The sequence below is a fragment of the Enhydra lutris genome, unplaced genomic scaffold (assembly GCF_002288905.1).
Source record: "Enhydra lutris kenyoni isolate GAN:26980312 unplaced genomic scaffold, ASM228890v2 scaffoldscaffold1, whole genome shotgun sequence".
NCBI classification, from domain to species: Eukaryota; Metazoa; Chordata; class Mammalia; order Carnivora; family Mustelidae; genus Enhydra; species Enhydra lutris.
Genome location: NW_019154085.1, coordinates 93,529,780 through 93,551,245, shown reverse-complemented (window position 1 = coordinate 93,551,245; position 21,466 = coordinate 93,529,780). Strand labels below are relative to the sequence as shown.

The 21,466-nt window shown below is 39.2% G+C and overlaps 1 protein-coding gene across 1 annotated transcript in view; it reads left to right on the top strand.

The window, feature by feature from the left end:
• Window positions 1–12,815, top strand: part of LOC111145030 (thrombospondin type 1 domain containing 7B) — a 724,800-nt gene extending 711,985 nt beyond the window's left edge. The window contains exons 25-27 of the mRNA XM_022499648.1: window positions 2,067–2,259; window positions 5,369–5,456; window positions 12,734–12,815. Of these exons, the coding sequence (XP_022355356.1) occupies window positions 2,067–2,259; window positions 5,369–5,456; window positions 12,734–12,815 (363 nt within the window). The remainder of the gene's footprint in view (window positions 1–2,066; window positions 2,260–5,368; window positions 5,457–12,733) is intronic.
• The last annotated feature ends 8,651 nt before the right edge of the window (window positions 12,816–21,466 follow it).

Here is a 21,466-nt window from a genome sequence, read left to right as displayed (position 1 = left end):
AGCCTTCTAGACCTTAAACTGCTGTCTTCTGCATAAGCTGGTGGATGTTTTCCGTCCTGCAAGCTACAGCCCTAGCAGCAGTTCCATGTGCTCACGGTACCATCTAGAGGAATTTGCAGGAATAATCATAGCCATTAAGGATTTTTTTTTTTTTTTAATAGAGCCATGTCTTAAGGCTATAGCCAAATCTGCCTTTCAGATAGTTAATTCATATTAGCTCTGCTTATCAATAAATGTTCTCAGTTGATTTATTCTTTCATTATTAGCTTTTCAGCTACCCAAACTATTTTGAAAGATCTTATCAGTGTTCATATTTGCTAATTATTTAGTAAACTGACTACACTAGTATGAGTAAACTTTCAGTTCATTTAAAATAAGTTAAATATTTGCCTGTGGAGAAAAAGTATGTATGCACATGTGCACATTTTTTGTTTGTTTGGTTTTTAAAGCAGAACTCTTTCTTCCATTCTTCTCCCTTCACTCCCATTTACCACTGCTCAGGAATTAATGCAAAATGTGCAGTGTATTCTAATCAATGACCCTCATAGGGAGCAGTGCCTCTATCATGTTCCTTAAAGGAACAGGTTTCTTATTATGTGCTGTTTCCAAAAATGATCCTGTTAAAAATAATTCAAGCACTCAATCCTATTTTATTGCTCTTTCACTTCAAGGTGGGTTAATTCCTTCCAAAGAAAAGCTAGTGCCTAAGCTTACAGAGGAGAAAAGAGGTCAGCAACAACTTCTAGGCTAATCAGGTTTGCAAAAGAGAAGGTGTAGCTTTCCACCAGCTGTCTGGATACCCTCTTTAATAAAACATAAATACCTTTTGCCTTGAACTTTTGGCACATGTGATTGGCTACAGCTTTTCAGTTAGATTAGAGGTGATCTTAATTGTCTTAATTAGCTCTCTATTAAACATCATGTAATATCTTCAAATGAAATGCTGTATTGTCATTATTATAGGAATGCTGCCTTTTACTAAACAATGGCAATTATTAATTTTAATGTACTTTTCTGACCTTTTCCTCTTGTAGAAGATGGAGGTGCCATCCTTAGCTTTAGTATCTTTTGTTCCTTAACATCATGTGTTCAGTTAACAATCGATGACCCAAATGTACCGATCCTTATGGCTCACCCAGCCTTGAGTGGCTATGTGAGACTAGAGTCTGTTCAAAAAATGCCAAATAGTTTCAGGTAAGGTGCCCCTACAGCAAACTCATAATTTTATGCCTAACTTGTTCTATTCTTCTCTATTGTCTTTATGTTTACTGGAGGACAGAAGAGCAGTTATTTTCAGTTTCACTTCTAGAGACAGAGAGAAATCCTTGTTTGTTACATCTCACCCTAGCTAGCATCTTGGAGAGGTTTATTGTACATGAAAATGATCAGGAGTTCAGAGAAACAGGAAGGACACATTGTTACAGTGCCAACTAGGAATGTGTTGTAGTGTGACACCGGGTTCCTCCAAGGAAGACTGTGGAACGTGTGCCTTTGGTGAAGTCTTTTTTCTTTTTCTCCACTCAGGCTGCCCCCCTTGAGTGCAGAACCAAGCCTGCAAGCAGAGAGGTAGTTCAGACTAGTTAGTGAGCAGTGGTAGAAGGTGGTAAGCACATTCAGCAGCTGACATGGCAACAGACATCAAAGAGCACAAAGCCCAAAGGCGCTTCTTACATAATCCCTGTTGCTTTACTTCTCAGCATCAAGGGCAGCAGGTTCCAGTGAGTGGGCAGGAATTTCAAACAGTTGCATTGGGGAGACAGGGAATGGAGGATAATTTGATTAAATGCCTTGAACATTTCTGTAAGGGAGAAAAGGATAGAGTTGATGCCCTCTATTGACAAAGAATTGTGATTTCTTACTTGGAAGGCATGAGATCTGATGATGTATTTAAGGTTGACTTTGGAATTCACAAGAAAGGAACTGCTCTGTTTTTTATCTCTTTTGCAACTCTATTGCTGAAAAACCCCAAATTGTCATAACACATCACACAGGTATTAAGTGATTCCAACTTTTACATTGTTCATTTTCATCACCATGTAACCATAAAACTATTTTGTATGCTGTAGGGTGGAGTCTGTGGTTGTGAGAAGGGCTACAGAGAGATCATGAGGTCAAATGGTTTCCTGGATTACTGTATGAAAGTACCTGGCTCTGAGGAGAAAAAAGCTGATGTGAAGAACCTTGCAGGGAAAAACAGACCTGTGAATTCAAAGATACATGACATTTTTAAAGGATGGTCACTTCAACCTCTTGATCCAGGTACATTGAAGAGTAAGAAATACACATTTACTTGAGGGACATCGGGGTTCCTATTGTCATTGATGCTTATGACATAAAGAATGGAGGGAAGGAGTAAAAGAGGAGAGAAGAAAGAGGTGATGTGGTCCAATTCAAGGTTTCTCAAATCTGAATGTCATAAAGCGAGAGTCCCTTTCAATGTAAAATGTTCTCCTGGATGGTTGAAGAGAAGTCTCTTTCAAGCCCAGTCTAAGAGCTATGGAATTGAGTCCTCATGTTATTAACCTTTAGAGTTATCTTTTCATTGTAAATTACCTCTGCAAAAGAGAATGCCATTTTAACTGTGAAGATGTGTACATAATTGAAATTAAAAGCAGAAGTTGTCTTAGAATCAAGAACCTGCAGATACCTCAGGAAATGTCTAGGGACTCTATATGGTTTGAGAAACACAGTAAAGAGCCTTAATTTCAGAGACAGACCTTGACATATCAACTCAGAATGTACCTGTTTTGTGATTGAGCATAATGTCTTCATCTCTCTCAACTGATTTCATAAATGAGGAAACAGGTCCAAAGACACCTACCTTGCAGGAATGTTGTGAGTTTTATCATAGTGCTGGGCCTATAGGAGTCAGGAATTAGTGGTTATTAAGGAGAGGAGTGAACATTAGAAGCTTCGTGTAATGTGTAGTTCTGGGCTGGTTGTATTGAGTGAATGATCTCATTAGGTTGCAAAAACCTAATGATTTTGAGATTAGAAGTCTGAAACAGTGAATATGAATTTGACTAAGGTTTTATCACCAGTAAGTGATAGGAAGATTTGCAAGGCAGGTCATAGAATTTGTCTTAGCTCCCTGCCTGCGAAGCATGCTGAAAATGAATGCAAGATTATTGGTGCTAATCATACATACCTTTGCTAGGAAACAAAAATGCTGATAACAACTAAGCAAAGAGGCCTGACAGGACGTGGAGAGGGAAGATGTAGAAGAGCTCATCCAAAACATACCCTGAGAATTCCTCCCAGTCCCCAGGCCTCTGTGTATCAAAAGTGTCTTAATGATATGCTTAAATGAAGCAAAAAACCAGAGCCTGGGCCCAAAGGACACTAGATCTAGGAAAAACCAGATGTACACTCCTCAGCCAACTTTTCAGGATGCCCACAGTATCTTATTCGCTGCTGATTCTGCTTTATGTCTGGGCAGGTCATGGATTTTTAAAATGTTTCATTCATTTTGTTAACTAAATGAGCAGTAGCTTTAAATCTGAAGGAAGGGTGGTAGGAAATGTAGCCAGGCTCCTCCATTACCTGTAGCCCCCAGTTCAGGAAGAGAATTAGTGTGAGGTTCTAGAGAAATGAATGCTCAAATCCACAAGTGAAGTCCTTAGCCTTTGGAGGCTAATGAAAACATCAGTGGCGGCCTGGATGTGAATACATGTATGTGTATCTTTTCTCATGAGAGTATAAATTGGAGCAACCTCTAGAAAGACGTTTAGGCAATACACATCATACAGTTGGACCTAAAATTTGTTTCCTAAGCACCCATCATACAGATATGTACATGTCTACTAAATAATGTTTGTTACAAGTGTTTGTTCTAAAGCATAGTGGAAACAATCTAAATGTCTATAAACAGAAAATGGAAAAAGAAAATGATACAATTATCCAATATGCTTCATATTAAAAAGAATAAGACCTGTCTTCTAATCTAGCATGGGAAGTTGTTTCTAAAAAAGTAGAATTCAAAATATGTGCCATTCGTATCTCCCCCTGCCAAAAAAAAAAAGATGTATATATTTGTATGCTTGTACTTGAAAGTTTGCATTATACAAAAGGAAACTCAACTGCTACAGGAAAGGAAAAGGATAACAGTGGTAGCTTCTGGCTTGGGAATTGAAGAGAGGGTAGCAGCACGACTTATTTTTCATGACTTACCTTTTCTTCATAGTTTGATCCTGTCCATTATGTTATTATAAAAAGTTATATTCTTTTTTAAGTAACAAGGACCACATAACTCTACACTGGGGATTTCAAAGTTCTGGAGCCTCCAAATACTTCAGCTCTGTGAGGTTTAGGAGTAAGAAGATGAAAGGTGCTTTCTCTCTTAGTGAAGACTTTTTTTTTCCCCCAAATGTAAAAAACTCAGAAGTGGGGATTCCATCATTAGTATTTCAAAGAGATCAGAATCAAAGCTTTGTTAAAAGTTTCATGACCGTAGAAAAATATCATTACTACATTGAAACCTCATTCTAAAACCTGACTGAGGTTTTAAAGTGCCCTGTAAGCAAAAACTCTAATGGGGAGTGACAATATAATTGAATGTAATTGTGATTTTATTCCAAACAAAGGTTGATTACCATAGATTTTGATTGTTGTTCACCCCACAGAAGCCTTTCAAATAAGATGCTGATGATTTTTGGAAGTGCAGTTAGTTAAATTCATGTAGTGTAATGAATCTTCTGTGTGTGTGTGTGTGTCTTTGTCTTTCAGAAAGGAAGGCTGTTCCTTGGGAATGCTCAGGCATTCGACGGTGCTCACATAAACAGAACATAGAAAACCATACATACACTCAGTTTGTACATAACAGTAAAAATCACAAAATAGATCAGACTTATGTGGTTTTATTTTTCTTAACTCTGGCAGATAGGACATAAAAATAATGTCTGTGCTTTTACACGTGTGGTTATAATTTGACATAATTTAGTGAGTTTATTACTTTTGGGCATATAGTTTTTGTTCACTCAACATCAGGTGTCACCAAAGTGGTGACAGTAATTTGCTTTGCTTACAGGATGGCCTCTTTATTTTTTGCTTCTCTCGATGTTGTCAAAATGTATTGCAGTACTTTTTGTATTGTATGTATGAGACTAGACACATAAAAATACATTTAAAATAGCCTGACAATCATTAGATTTTATGAAGTAACGATTACTGGTGTGTTTGCCATTGTGAAAAATTTGATACTGTCTTAACATTTTACATTTTCACCTTTGTTGGATGTTTTCTAGCTGTCACATGTGGGTAGTTCCACTGTGATTGTGACTTATGCCAGTCTCAGAATTCAGAGGATAAATATTTCAGATGAGAAGACTTTTGTATGCTAAGCTTGTTATTTAATCTCTATCTTAAACAGATGGCCGAGTAAAAATTTGGGTTTATGGCGTCTCAGGTGGAGGTTTTCTTATCATGATTTTCCTAGTATTTACTTCCTACCTTCTTTGGTAAGTACTGACTCGCAAAACATTTATATTCCATGTTCTGATCAGTGATGTGTTTTACTAAAAGATCCTTGCCCATTATCACTGGACCCTTTACCCACAAATAATTATCAACAGTAGAATAGTTGAAATCATTTATCTTTCCTGTCCTCATTTGATACAACCTACTTTTAATCAGAAGGTATAAGAGGGAAATCACTAGTGAGGATTTCCCCCATTTTAGTATTTTGATTATTTTTCGCTTTGACTGTATCTTAGCATCTCTTAGTACCTCCTGGGGACTGATACTTGGCTCCCACCCCCAGTGATTCTGAGTTCATTAGTCTTGCCTTTGGCCGGGTCATCTGGATACTTAAAGGCATCCCAGGTAATGCTAAGCTGCAGTTAATGCTAAGAGCTATTACTCTAGAAAATTCTAATTCTTAAATTGACCTATCTTGGCCCATAGGTTCAAACAACCAGTTTAGTACATTTTAAATAGTAGAGCCAGGTGTTTATCCACCTTGACCAGATGTAAAATCTTCTGTCAATTCCATTTTGTAAGGGACTTATTCCTAAAAATTTATTATTCTCAGAAAATGATGATTGGTTTACTGTACAGAATATATTTTAGTTGATGAGCTGCTCTTAAAACTAGCCAGGGGGCACCTGGGTGGCTCAGTGGGTTAAAGCCTCTGCTTTCGGCTCAGGTCATGATCCCAGGGTCCTGGGATCGAGCCCCGTATCGGGCTCTCTGCTTGGCAGGAAGCCTCCTTCCTCCTCTCTCTGCTTGCCTCTCTGCCTACTTGCAGTTTCTCTCCATCAAATAAATACATAAAATCTTTAAGAAAAGAAAAAAAAAAAACTAGCCAGGAGTAAATACATTTGAATGTTTTCAAGTGTGTTGAGAATATTTTATTAGCTTCCAAGCAAAATTTCTAAAGGATCTTTTTTTTTTATTTTCATGAGATCAAAGTGTTACTCTACTTTTTTTCTCCAAATTGAGCTGTTTATATTCATCATCTATTAAACTATTTCCTTGAGAATTTTTTATTTTTTTGGTTTTTTTAAAATTTTTTTAAAAGATTTTATTTATTTGACAGAGAGAGAGACCGTAAATAGGCAGAGAGGCAGAGGGAAAGAGGGGGAAGCAGGCTTCCTGCTAAGCAGAGAGCCAGATGTGGGGCTCGATCTCAGGACCCTGAGATCATGACCTGAGCCGAAGGCAGAGGCTTAACCCACCGAGCCACCCAGGCACCCCTCCTTGAGAAATTTTACCCAAGTTTTAATCTCGATTGAAATCCAGCCTTTGTACATTTAGCCTCAGATTCTGTTTCCAAGGTTACACAGGTTTATAACTCTTTGCCCTGGATCAGTGAAAATTAGTGAAGAAAATAAGATGACTTTAATTCTTTCTGCCACCTCTAGTGCTAGAAATTGGATTTCTATCCAACTACTCTTTCCATAGAGCTGTAGTAAAAAGTAACACCTTTGGTTAGTCCTTCACCTTATAATCAAATGATCTGACAAATTTTTATGTCTCGATAAATTTTGTGTGTATTCTTAGATCCTGTTGTAATGAACAAATGTGAAGTTGAAAGCTTTATATGAGGTTCAGAGTGATAGGCTGCATTCATCACTAGAACAGATTAGAAAAGGAGGAAAAGGTCTTATATTGCAACAAAAGATATGAGGGTTTAACAGATGAGAAACTTCTCTGAAAGTAATGGACCAACACAGTGCAAGGGAATAAGATAGTCTGTTCTTCTTTAAAAACTTGGATGTACCACACTTGTTAATTTTTAATCTCTTAGGTATTCCAGGGAAGAGGGAACCATAGGATTTAGAATTGGGGATGTAGTAATTTGTAGTAATAGTCCTTAAGTTTGCCTTTTAACATTTCTCTAGTCCTTCAAAATTAAGTATTTATTGAGGTCCCCCCTCTTTTTTTCAAAGATTTATTTATTTATTTGATAGAGGTCACAACTAGGCAGAGAAAGGGAAGGAAGCAGTCTCCCTGCTGAGCAGAGAGCCCAATGTGGGGCTTGATTCCAGGACCCTGACACCATGACCTGAGCCAAAAGCAAAGGCTTAACCCACTGAGCCACCCAGGTGCCCCGAGGCCCTTTCTGAATGACTCTAAACTCTGGGGATTAATTAGGTACATCACTGAATTCTGGAAACAATTTTCTAGAAAATTTAAGCATCAGTGTAATTTTCCTTTATTTTAGTGACCAAATTACATAAATATATATGGTACAGTATTTCTCACATCCATTTTTTCTCAGCTTCAGTGCTTGACTTTAGTTCTCTCCCTTTAGGAGTAGCACAATAGCTATATATCTGGACTCTAATTCCCAACAATCCTATATTAATTAGTTCATTATAACATACTCCTTTTCTCTTCTTTCATAGAGAACAAAGTTCGTGTCCATCTTTCGGATCATTTCGTTATTGCTTTCACCTCCCTTTCCACAGTCAGGTTCGGTTTTTCAAGTTTACCATCTTCATTTCTAAGTTATTGAGATACAGCACTTTTAGTTTGTGTTGCTGTTTCATAAGTTTTATTCAAGACCCCATGTACCCATTGTATTAGGGAAGTTTACCATTATATCTGTACTGTGCATGTATATTTTTGATGTCTATTATGTATTTTTTGTATTACAAATGCTTCATTATATGAAAAACTTCCAAGTACTGAATGTACTGGATGTAATTATCCTGAAGGATAATTTCTTGAGAGTAGTAACCTTATATTAGGGTACTTACAGTGGTACCTTCTAATTTTACAAGGAGGGTTCTGGTTCCAGGGTTTTCTCCTTTTTTCCATTCATCTAGAATGAATTTTCACGTTTAGCTATTGACACTCTGTTGCTTCTTCCCAGTAAAATGCAAATGCCAGCATTTTCCCCTTAAACAGTCTGGAATAACTTGTCCTTTCCTCCTCCTCTCTGGCACTTGTCTAGGCTGTGATTATAGTTGTTTCTTAAATATCTCCCTCCTCTACCACCTGAAGTAGAATAGTGGATGAATAAATATTTTACAGAGGTTGCCTTTTCAGACCTCACAAAAATCTACCGAGCTGTTACTCTTATTGTACCCATTTTATATATTTTTTAAAAGATTTTATTTGACAGATCACAAGTAGGCAGAGAGGCAGGCAGAGAGAGAGGGAGGAGGAAGCAGGCTCCCTGCCGAGCAGAGAGCCTGATGTGGGGCTCCATCCCAGGACCCTGGGATCATGACCTGAGCCGAAGGCAGAGGCTGTAACCCACTGAGCCACCCAGGCGCCCCTTATTGTACCCATTTTAAAGCGAGCTAAGTTATTTCACTTTTCTGAGGATCACTTATCTGAGGTCATGAGCCTGGTAAAATCACTTCTAGGTTGGTCTAGGCCCAGAGCTTTACGTGCTTTCCACTGGTCTTCTGGTGTGCAATTTCTTTCTCTTGAGTGACCCTAAAAACCCTTTAGGTTCAATGTAGTGGTTACAGTTTTCATATTTTTCAGAGGCTCCTTGTTTCCCAAGTAAGCTATAGACCTGGAAACAGACCTATTGATATCAAAACACCTACCATTTCCTGTTACACGGGAGCTGCCTAGAGAGTCCAAATAGATACTTTCAGGGCATTTTCTTCTATTAAATAGCTTGCAGAGGAGTTAGACGATGACAGTTTTGGAGATTTTATATTTTCTCCCCAAAATAAAAGGCTTAGGACAAGAGAACTGCTGTAATATGCCAGGCCTTAGGTGTATACTTTAGATGAAAGCAGTTTATAATAAAACTTAGAAATGCTTTTGAGAAAATATAGAAAAATTGTCTTCTTAAGGACCACTTCGTTCAGATACAACCCTTTGTACATCTACCATTAGTGCTCGAAGTTTTTGAAATATTACTGATGCCCCTGCTCCCCTGGCAGAAAAGATCCATGAGGTAATTTAGCGAAGATGAGCGCTGGGTGAGCCTGTAGTCAGTCTAGACATAGTGCCAGAAAATTGCTCTAGATAACTCCAGCATATCCATTCTCCGTAAATGGGCCATCGTGGTGCCCACATTTCAGAGTAGTGCACCTACTCCCCGAGGCTCTGCCCTCATGAGTGGCTGCATAAACCAAAGACCATTTCAGGCGTTCATCAAGCTATTTAATCTCTCCTGGCCTGGGGATGGGTCCCTGGGGCTTGAATTCAGTGGTGCTGTTAATTTCCCCACAGTATGCTGTCCGTTCATTATCAGTTTGTTTTTCTGCCTTCTTGGGTTTGTCCTTTGCTAAAATGCAAATGATCCTGGAGGAGGTCACTTTAAATGTGTGTCACACAATGGTCTCTTACCATCGGTGTTGCATAATAGCTTTATCCCTTTGCCAACCCTGGAAGTGGTGGTGGCTGTCAAGAGGGCTCCATTAGGAAGAGTTATGAGGTGACACCTCAGTCTGACAGGGAAGAATAGTGTGATGGATTAGAGATCCACCGTGGGTACAGGATGAGTGGTGGTGGCCCATGTGGCAGGCATCCGCGGGTCCTGATTTAGTGTGAGGTGGTCACACCTCTCCTGATACCAGAGTTGGAGAGAAAAAGTATTTCTTAAGGGGAAAATGAGTACCAGTAAGGGAGAAAGGAAAGAGAGCAGGGCCTCTCAAGACCGGCCTTCTAGTTGCTGACTTTGCTACGGACAGCCCCTCTCCTCATTTTTTAGCTAGTCAGGAAGATTTATAAAGTCACAGCTACCCGACAAATACCACCTAACTCAGTTTACCAGCATTTAAGAACTTTCAAACTCTAAAATTTCTCAGATCTCACATATTCATAGTTATGATATTAGTAGCAGTTGAGAGGATACCCAATTTGAAGCGATTCATAAAAAATGAGGTCTTCATCCAAATGATCCCCAACGCACTCCATGGCCCACAAGGATTTAAGGCCTATGTATTAGGAGACCCCTTTTCTTTTCCATAATCCCATACAGGGAACTCATTCATAAAAATATCTCTTATATTTTGAGCAGAATTTTATAGGCCCAACAAACAGGCTAGCCAAGTTTAGATGTCTCCCAGGCAACATCAATATAAAGATCCAGCCATCTCTATCCCTCTTCCCCACTCCCCAGAGATCTTCTTTCATTTCTCTATGCCTAGTAGCCCTTGGCAAATGCTAATTAAGAACAGATTGTCAAGAACTATTTGGAAGCACCTACATCTCTTCTCTTCCTTTCTCCTCTGAAAAGACAGGAGATACAGGATGGAGAAGATCCCAACTGTCATTTCAGATGAACCATCTTGTATTAAGACAACCTCCACTCTCATCAGCACCACCACCACTGTAGATGCACAGCTGTCACCTTTTTGGTTGTCCTAAACTGTGATGTGATCTCTTAGTACTTTTAAATGCTGCAGATTAGCATCCTCTGGACCTCATTTCAAGCTGGGTCCATTCTTGATGCTAGAGTCTGGGCCAGGCAGTAGAACTAGAGCCACTGGAATATGCTTATATATAAAATTGAATATTATTCTAATAATCATGCAGTGAATACCCTTCAGAGAAGCACACAATCAGAAAGTAGGGCTCCTATGGTAGAGGATGCTAGAGCTGGTTTCTGCCTGTCCTCAGCTTCCCTGGTTGGAAGGTGTCTGCCTGCAGCCCATGCCCAGCCCTCAGCATCCACTGAGTCCCCACTGCACCCCAGATACCAGGCAGGAGCACTGATAGGATCTGTGGTTTTTCCTTTAGTGATTTTTAAAATCATTTTTAATTTCTTCTTTTTGTAATGTTCATTATCAAACAAACAAAAAAAAACTTTAGAACTTGAGCATTTAAACTAGGTGATACTCTCTAGGCTCATTTTAATTCTATCAGGCATCTCTTTTTGTGTATGTGGTAAAATTCACATAATACAAAAGTCTCCATGTTAACCATTGGGGGAAAGAAGCCAGACAGAAAGGCCACATGTAGTAGGTCTCTACTGTATGAAATATCTGGAATAGGCAGATCCTTAAGAGATGGAAAGTTAAGTGGGTGCCAGGGGCTGAGGGTAGGGGAAATAGGAAGACAGCTTTTTGGGTACAGAGTTTTTCTTTGGAGTGATGAAAATGTTCTGGAACTAGATAAGATGATGGTTACACAACACTGAATATACTAAATGCCACTGAATTGTACACATGAAAATGTGTTTTTCTAAGTTCAAAGCATAAAAATTCTTATGTTCAGAAAAAAAATGTGTCTACCACATGCCAAGTTAATGGGATGGATACAGAGAGTGCACTGAAGAGGTTAAGGGCCTGGGCGTCTGTGTTAGACGTGCTTAAATTTCAGCCTGAGCTGCTCAGTCACTTGGGAGAAGGTAAGTGACCTCTCTGGTCCTTCTCTGTAAAGAAGTATTAACCCTAATGCTCCCCCCCACCCCACGCCCAGGGTTGTTCTGGGTTTATTGAGGTATTTTATGTAAAATGCTGAGCACAAGGCTTGGCACTGAGCATACTTTCAATTAATGATAGATGCTGCTGTAAAATAATTTGGAGACAAGGAAAGAGTTGGCAACACCAAAGAGCTGGGATCTAAAGGCATGGCAAAGCAAAGGCACTGAGGAAGGAAGAGAAACAGTATGGTAGGGATGGGGCACGATGAGGTAAAATTCAAGCTATCAAACTTCATAGATTGAGTTTTACCCGTACTGAGAAACAAAGTATAATGCAGGTTGTTTTGCCCCACATCTGGGCCATCACTGTACGATTTGCCAAGGTTGGTCAATTTCAGCTTCTCTGTGAGAAGGAAGAGCAGCCCTCCCTGACCTGGCAAAGTTGTCAGCCTCAGGTCAAACAGAGACCAGGCGAGAGTGGCTCTATCTACATGGTGCAGGATCAGAGAAAGTTTCCTAGCAGACTCTGGTGACATGGCATCCAAATGTCAGGTTTTAGGTCAGAGCAGAAGCGAATTAAGAACACCACTAGGGTAAGGCGGAGGAGTCTGGCTGTTCCAGCTGCTCTTATGAAATATCTCTGATAGGAGGGTCATGGTAGCTTAGGAATTAGTGAACAGCATCTGGTTGCATTACTGAGTATAAACAAGAATGAGGAAAAGTAGCTCTCTACCGAGTTCTTCCATGAAACCATTTTTAAGATTTTGGAAAAAAATGATAGCTTGTCCTTAAAATAGGAATAAAATATACAAGTATCCCAAAAAGAAACCCACATGTTCAGAGCACTCAATCTTTTGTCATTTAACCACATAAATTTCTATACCTTGTAATTGTCTTTGGCAGATAAACAGAGCTCTGTGAACCTATATCTGAGGAATTCTTTTCTCTTTGCAGCAAGAAGCCAAAACCACATCAAAGCACACCTCCCCAACAGAAGCCTCTGACCTTAGCCTACGACGGAGACTTAGACATGTAACCTGAAAAAGAAATCCAAATGTAGACATCAACTGCCTTAACCGCTTTCTCTTTTGTAGCTCTCAGAATTCTCAGTTTTTTGAGGAATCTCATGATGTGATACATTGGGCAGAATACAAATATTGCAAAAGTAATATTTCCTCAACTTCATTTGAACATGGAGTCAAGGATTCTTAGGTCTGCCATTTTGTTTTCAAGTTGTTTGTGGGTGTGTGTTTAATTTTTTTATTTTCCCAAGGGTCCTGAAAACCCTTCTCTTCCTGTTTGGAAATGGGAGGAAGAAAACATGATGGAATTCCCACAGACTTCAGTAAACTTTATCTTCAGTAGCATGATGACAATCTGGAGGAAAGTCCAATCAAGGCATTTACTGTAAATGATGAGCCTGACACTGCTTTGTTATGCACTATATTAGTGCAAGTCTTTATTCTTCCCATATTTCAACACTGAGTTTTCTAGAGTTTACATTGGTTCAAAGACTTTCAAATTGGATTGCCTATTTTCATGAACACAGAGAGAATGGTTTACCATTTCAGAAATTCTCTGAGTTTTTACCTTTAAATATTGTATTTTGTTTTGTAGCCAGGGGATGATGGCACTTCATGGGTTGCATTTATTGAAAAAAAAAAATGGCATGGGCATAATTGCTGGTCTAGATGAAAGCTAGGTGGTTTCTGAATGAAATATGTATTGAGTGTTAGGTGATTATGTTGGAGAATGAGGTAGATTATTTGATTACTAAAACTATTTTAACAGAAACTTAGCCATGTAGATATAATACTATACCATACACACTGGTAATTCAGTTTAATGATAACAAACTCTGCTTTTGTAATTTCAATTTTCTTATCTGAATATTTATAAATTCTTTTTTTGAATTTAATTATCTGACCTCATTTAATATACATCAAACACCAATCCTGTTTGTAGCAAGTCTTGCTTTTATAAGGTTTCAATAACACCTAAACACATTAAAGAGCTGAAACCATTTTATGAAGATAATTGTTTGTAATTGTAGATGTTGAGAGTAAGAAGGTGCCATCTTGTGCTATTGACTTGTATTTATAACAAATAAAGTGCTCAAGAGACTGAGATATTGCCTATTCTAGACTTATTCACTTATGAAATGCCCTTGCCTTGACAAAAACAGTTTTGCTGTCAGTTTCCCTGTGTCACTGCTATAGGGGTTGACAGCTGAAATCACTGCCGGAGAAAGGGATTCTTTTTTTTCTTTTTTTAAAAGATTTTTTTATTTATTCATTTGACAGATAGAGATCACAAGTAGGTAGAGAGACAGGCAGAGAGAGAGGAGGAAGCAGGCTCCCCCCTGAGCAGAGAGAGCCCGATGCGGGGCTCGATCCCAGGACCCTGGGATCATGACCTGAGCCGAAGGCAGAGGCTTTAACCCACTGAGCCACCCAGGCGCCCCCGGAGAAAGGGATTCTTATTCCGCATTCTCAACACTATCAAGTACACTATGAAATAGAGCCAACTACAATTCCACAGAGTAGCTTTGAAGGAATATTTAAAGCTCAGTTAACACTAGAACCAAACACTGATATGTCAATGTCCTCAGTAAATGGGAATGTTAGAAATGTGATACACCAAGGAAGAGAGAGGAAGTTTTCATTTATACAGGACTTCTGTTAAGCATTTAACACTGACTAACCAGTTTTGTCCAATGGCACTATGGTTTAAAAAGAAAAAAAATACATGAAAATAGGATGGCTTATATCTATAGTGTCACTGAGCAAACACACCCTAGAGTTGGCCTCTTATTAGTTTACTTAAATAACAGCATCAACGATCTTCATAGAAATTTAAGAGATCCTTCTTCAGAAATCAAATCCTGGCTGTGCCATTTTTCCATGTGCGACCCGGCATAAGGATCACAACTTATGTCTGCCTCAGTTGTTTGACCCACACAATGAAGATAATGAAATCATTTTCCTTTTAGACATTAAAATAAATGTCAGATGGGGTTGTGGTTCAAAATGACAATGTGAGAGGATACCCAGCGTACCGCCACCCCACAGACACACCAACATCTCTACAGCTTCCTATGGAACAATTCCCAATGAAATAAACCCTCAGAATAACTGAGCAACTCCTACACATCAGGCAAATGAGAAAATATAAACACTAGGACAGAAGAAGCTATGACAATCTCACCATAAGCCTCACCTGTGGTACAGTGACTCACCATCCCAAGCTTCTCCCACAGGAGCAAAGGTTTGAACCCCACTTTTGGTACCCCAAATTTTAAGACCTGTTACCTGTGAGATGAATCTCCCCAAACCATCTACCTTTGAAAGCCAATGGGGCTTGGATCACAAAACCTCAAGACTACAAAACTGAGTAGTTCTTGAAGGATTCACACAGACTCAACACAGCTAGACACCAGGGCATAGCATACAGGCAGCAGTCTTTCTATGAAAGAGACTATCTGCATATCTTAAAGGCTTTGACCTGAGGGTCAGGTATCTACTTTAGCACATATCTAGGGGCCTTCTCAGATATAAAGATCATAGAGGCAAGAGGCAAAAGACACAACATAGGAGCATCATCTTTATGTTCTCCCACTACCTTGTTCAGGTGGCCACTATTTCCTAGAAAATAGATTGTACATGCATCTAGGGCCCTGGTTTTTGTGGCTCCAACCCAGGGGAAGACTCCTGATCACCTGACTGGTGGCCACTGGGCATTGTGTTCATAGGTTCAATGAGAAGACATCAAACAGCAAACAGTACTTCACTATTTCCCCAGGGCTCAGTGAAGGAGGAGCAGACAGAAAAGCCCATCTCCTAGTCCTCTCCAACAAGAGGTCTATTTGCATAGTTTAAAAGCTGCTGGGTCCAGCTTCCAGTCAGCCTACATCTAAATGTTGGCCGAGATCCTCCCCTTTGGGCAGTAACAGGTACTGGCAGACCCTCACTTACTAAGAGCCACAAAGAACTAAGTAGGCTGCTTGGACAGTCACAAAGGTCTGACAGACCAGCAGGGTTCATCGAAAGGGCTTATCTGTGCAAAGCCTACAGAGTCAAAACAGGTAGAGATGGCTGTTTTATCCAATGGATAGAAACCCAACACACAGTCAAGGAAAATGGAAAAAACAAAAAACAAAAACAAAAAAACAGAGGAATATGTTCCAAATGAAGAACAAGATAAAACTTCAGAAAAAGACTTAATAAAACAAAGACAAGTGACTTATATGACAAAGTGTTCACAGTAACAGTCACTGACCCATCTATATGATACCTACCAGAGACTCACTTCAGATCTAAGGACACAGACTGAAAATGGGGAGATGGAGAAAGATATTTCATGCAAGTGGAAACCAAAAGCTGGAATAGCTATGCTTATATCACAAAAAATAGACTTTAAAATGGACTCTAATCAGAGACAACATCATTACATATTGATAAATGACTCAATACAAAAAGTACATAAAATTTGTAAGTATTTATATACCAACATAGGAGCACCTAAAATCCAGAAAGCAAACATTAACAGACCCAGACCTAAAGGGAGAAATAGTAATACAATAATAGGAGACTTTATTTCCCCACTTTCACAGATCAAAATCAACAAGGGAAACAGCCTTAAAAAAAATGTTAGACCTGCAGCATTTTTATTAAGCACACATGCAACATTCTCACACAAAGTATGTATAATACATTTGAGAAGACTAAAATATCAAGCATCTTTTCTAAACAGTGACATGAAACTAGAAAACTACAAGAAAGCTAGAAAATCCTCATATATGTAAAGATTAAACAACATGCTTTGTAAAACCAACAGTGATAATGTTAGTCCACATATTATAATGCTAATACCTACATCAAGAAATAAGAAAGATCTCAGGAAGAAGGCAGAGTAGGAAGATCCTGAGCTCAGCGACTCCCATGGACACACCAAATTAACTAGTGCATGTATTGCACCTCACTTTAAAAACCACCGGAAGGGGGCGCCTGGGTGGCTCAGTGGGTTAACCTCTGCCTTTGAATCAAGTCATGGTCTCAGGGTCCTGGGATGGAGCCCTGCATCAGGCTCTCTGCTTGGCGGGGAGACTGTTTCCCCCTCCCTCTCTGCCTACTTGTGATCTCTCTGTCAAATAAATTTAAACACACACACCAAAGACAGGCAGAACAGATTTTACACAGCTAATGTCTTAAGAACAGAAACACATTGAAAAGGATAGAAATGACAGAGATGTGGTCAGGAACCCCCAGGATGGCTACCTACAAGTGAAAGGAATATCATAAGCATGGAAGAGCACAGGGATCAAGCCCCACCTGGGCATCCCTAGCTGTAGAAAACCAAGTCTCTTCCCTTAAAGAACCAGCACAGAAACAGCAGTTTGAAAATCACTTCCTTTATACATGAAGATTTATTGACTACTTTTAGGACATGTGCCAGAGGGTCAGGGATTTACAGAAGCTTTCTCTAGAAATAGAAGTGCTGGTGGGCATCATTTTTCTTGTCCCCCATCAGCCTAGATAGTCAGATGCTTTTAGGAGCCTGTTCTGACACCATCCATTTATCTTGCCAGCACTGCTTGCCCACCCCATCATTCCCATGTAGACCTGCCCCACTTAACCCACCCACCCTAGCAGTTGCCCTTCCAAAGTGCCTCCTGCCCCACCACACCCAGCAGGCAGACTCAACTCAGACCAGCATCTCCCCAAAAAGGCCCACCACACCCAGAAGGCAGTCTTAGCTGGGACTGATGTACCAAAGCTATGCCTGTTCCAGAGAGAAGGAGAGCTGATCCAAACCAGCAGTGCCCTGGCACTAGCTGCATCTGGGACTCAGCTAACCAAGAAAGGGGCAGGCCCTTCCCACCAGTGCTCTCACAGTAGTAGCAGCCAAATATTTCAGACAGTGGGGCTGAGAGCTAGCCCCACCTGATAGCAAGTCTGGAGTGGTTCTACCCAGTCCTCTCAGCTAACAAGGCTGTGTCCAAACCCTACCCACCAGCACATCTACAGAAGCTGCAACTGGGACATTCAGCCAGCTGTGCAGGGGGCAGTTCCTACTAACTAGGGTGGGCACAGCAGTTGCAGCCTACCATTGCAGAGAGCATAGCTGAGGGCCAGCCTCTCCTGCCCCCACCAGCCCACACAAAGCATTTGCAGCAGGGCTTCTCAGCCAACCATTATGGGGACAAACCCTGTCCTGATATTACCACAACACCAGTTGCTGCTCAACCACAAAAAGAGAGCACATACAACCCACACAGGATACATCACTGCATCACCTGGTCCTGGTGACCAGGGAAGACTGTACTATAGAATGTCACTACTTTCAAGACCAGGAGACGTATTCATCTACCTAATACATAGAAGCAAACAATGACTCAGACAGAATGAGAAGACAAAGGAATATATATGTTCCAAATGAAAGAACCAGAAAAACCACAGAAAAGGAGCTAAATGAAGCAGAGATAAGTAATCAACCTGATTAAGGTTTAAAGTAATGGCCATAAAGATAATCAAACTTGAAAGAAGAGTGGATAAACTGAGAATTTTAAAAGAGACATAGAAAATAGAAAAAAGAACCAGACAGGAATGAAGAATATAATAACTGAAATGAAAAATACTCTAAGGGAAGCGATAGTAGATTTGAGGATGCAAAAGAATGGATTGACAATCTAGAAGACAGGGTAATTGAAAGCAACCCAGATGAAGAACCAAAAAGTTTTAAAAAGGGTAGGGAAAGTTACCTATGAGATAAGCATAATAACATTCACATGATTGGAGTCCTAGAAGGAGGAGAGAGAGAAGCGGACAAAGAAGTTATCTGAAGAAATAGCAGCTGAAAATTTCCCTACATCCAGGTTCAGGAATCAAAGGAAGCCCCAAACAAGATAAAACCCAAACAGGTCAACACCAAACTAACACAATTAAAGTAACAAAAATAAAAGATAAGGAAACTTAAAAGCAGCAAGAAAATAGTTACATACAATAAATACCCCATAAGAGTACCAGCTGATTTTTCAGGAGAAATTTTGCAGACTGGAAGAAAGTGGCATGATATATTCAAAGAACTGAAAGGAAAGGAAACAAGTCAAAACAAACAACAAAAAACTTGTAACCAAGAATATTCTACCCAGCAATTATCATTAAATATAGGAGAGAGAGTTTCCCAACAGACAAATGTTAAAGGACTCTATCACCATTAAACCAGTGTTAACGTTTCTTGTGAAGAGACTTCTATAAGTAGAAAAGAAAGGGCCAGAACTAGAAAAAAATTATAAAAGAAAAGAATTTACTGGTTAAAGCAAAAATGCAGCACAGGCAGTAGATTAATCACTTATAAAGCTACTATGAAAGTTAAAACACAAAAGTAATAAATTATATTTACAAAAATAAGTCAAGGGATGCACAAAAAATGTAAAATATGGCATCATATACATGAAAAATGGAGGAAAGAGTAAAAGTTTAGTGCTTTTAGAATGCGTTGGAACATAAATGACTTAATAAAGAATGCTATACATATAGGATGTTATATATGAAATTCATTCTATAATAACAAAATATCATAACCAAAAACGTATAATAAACACACATGCATAAAAATAATAAAGAGAAATGTAACTAAGTACAACACTAAAGAAAGTCATCAAACCACAAGAGGGCAAGAAAAGAGAACTAAAAATATAATCAAAACACAATTACCAAAATGTCAATGAGAACATATGTATCTGTATTTACATTAAATGTAAATGGACTAAATGTGCCAATTAAAGGAGATAAGGTGACTGAATGGATAAAAAAATAAGACCCTACTGTCTACAGGAGACATACCTGAGACCCAAAGACACATGCAGAATGAAAGTGAATGGACAGGGAAAGATATTCCTTGCAAGTGTAAACAAAAAGAAAGCTGGTGTAGTAATACTTTCATAAGACAAAATAAACTTTTAAACAAAAGCTGTGGGTCCCAGTTCCAGTCCAAGATAGAAGACCCTGTGAACTATGCCTATGCCTATGAACTCATAGACACCAAAGCAACCTCTATTTAGAAGGCTACCTAAACAGTTTCTCTATTTAAAGAGAGAGAGAGAGAGACACCACATAGAGAATAGCAAGAGACTGAGACACAGTAACTAAGGAAACCTTCATACCTGATGCTGAAAACTGCAGAGATAGTGTTGAGGGGCCATGAGATGATTTGTTGTTTGTTTGTTTGTTTTTTATCTGTGCCTCAGATTAGACAAAACAAAACAATACACACACACACACACACACACACACACACACACTACAGTTTAAAAGAGCAACTAGATAGTTCTGGTTCAATGGCAATGAAGGAAGACATTGAACTAATGTCCCCCACAGAACACCCCAAATGACAACTATTAATAAAATAATTCCTCCTGAAGAAAAATGGACTGAATTAACAGCTACTAAACAACCAAAGAGAGAATGGCAAATGAATAGCAAGAAATACAGAAACATGGTAACAAAGGAACTCCACTGTGAAGAGCAGTGGGGAAGCATAGTGTTGAGGGACTGAGAACAGATTCTTCTGTTCATGGACACAGAGTAAAAAAAAAAAAAGCCATGGCTTAAAGCAACGAGCATATAAATGATACAACACGAGAACTACTCTGCCAAGCAACAGAGGAGCTATAGGAATGCTCTCCAGGTAAGACGAAATGGAGAACACCACAGTTTACATTCCCACTCAATCTTAAAGGCCTAGACCAGAACAGAGTCTGGATACCACTTGGGCAGATCCTTATGCCATAGCTGGTGGATCTAATCATCAAAGTGATCTTGTAACTTCAGGAATCCCAGGATCTGGAAACCCAGGCCAGTTCCAATCACACTGGGACAAAGACAAAAAAAAAAAAAAAAAAAATCAAAATAAGGTTTAAAGGGACCAAGGAGGTATGGGGTCTGGACAACATAATACACTGGTCCCAATGCTCTAACTCACAGGTCTGGTTGTCACAGGAAGCTGCAAATTCAGCAAGCCAAGGGTCTACAAGACCACATCTGTCCTACCTGTTTTGGGACACAGAAAAAAGTGGTGAATTAAAAGGGCCAAGGATGTGTGGAGAGTCTTCATCTCTATCTTAAAAGACCAGACCAGAAGAGAGTCCAGATCACAGGGAGCTTGTGACATCAGTGAGCCCAGGGTCCTCAAGCCAACATCAGCTGGTGTGGTGCTAAGGCACAGAAAATAAGCCACAGGTTGTCTTTATTTTTGTTCTTCTGGGTTTTTATTTTGTTTTATTAAATTTTTAAATTTTCTTTTTAATTATTAATTTTACTTTTTTCTATTTTGTCATATTTTAATTTTTGTGCTTTTTGGTTTTGTTTTTCCTTTTTCTATTTTCTCCTTACTACTTTCTTTTTTTTCCTTATAATTATTTTTCTATGAAAACTAATGATTTAAAAGAGTGACTAGCATATACAGCAAGGCAGTGAAGGCCACAAAGCACACAGTCTGCATAGGGGACACCATAATCAAAAAGCACTCCTTCATGTTCAGGAAAAGAACCCATTCTGCCTAATCCATAGGAATAAACACAAAGTCAGGCAAAATGGGGAAATAGAAAAATATGCTCCAAAAGAAAGACAAGAATAAATCTCAGAAAAAGAATTAAATAAAACAGAGGCAAGCCACATTCCTGATAAA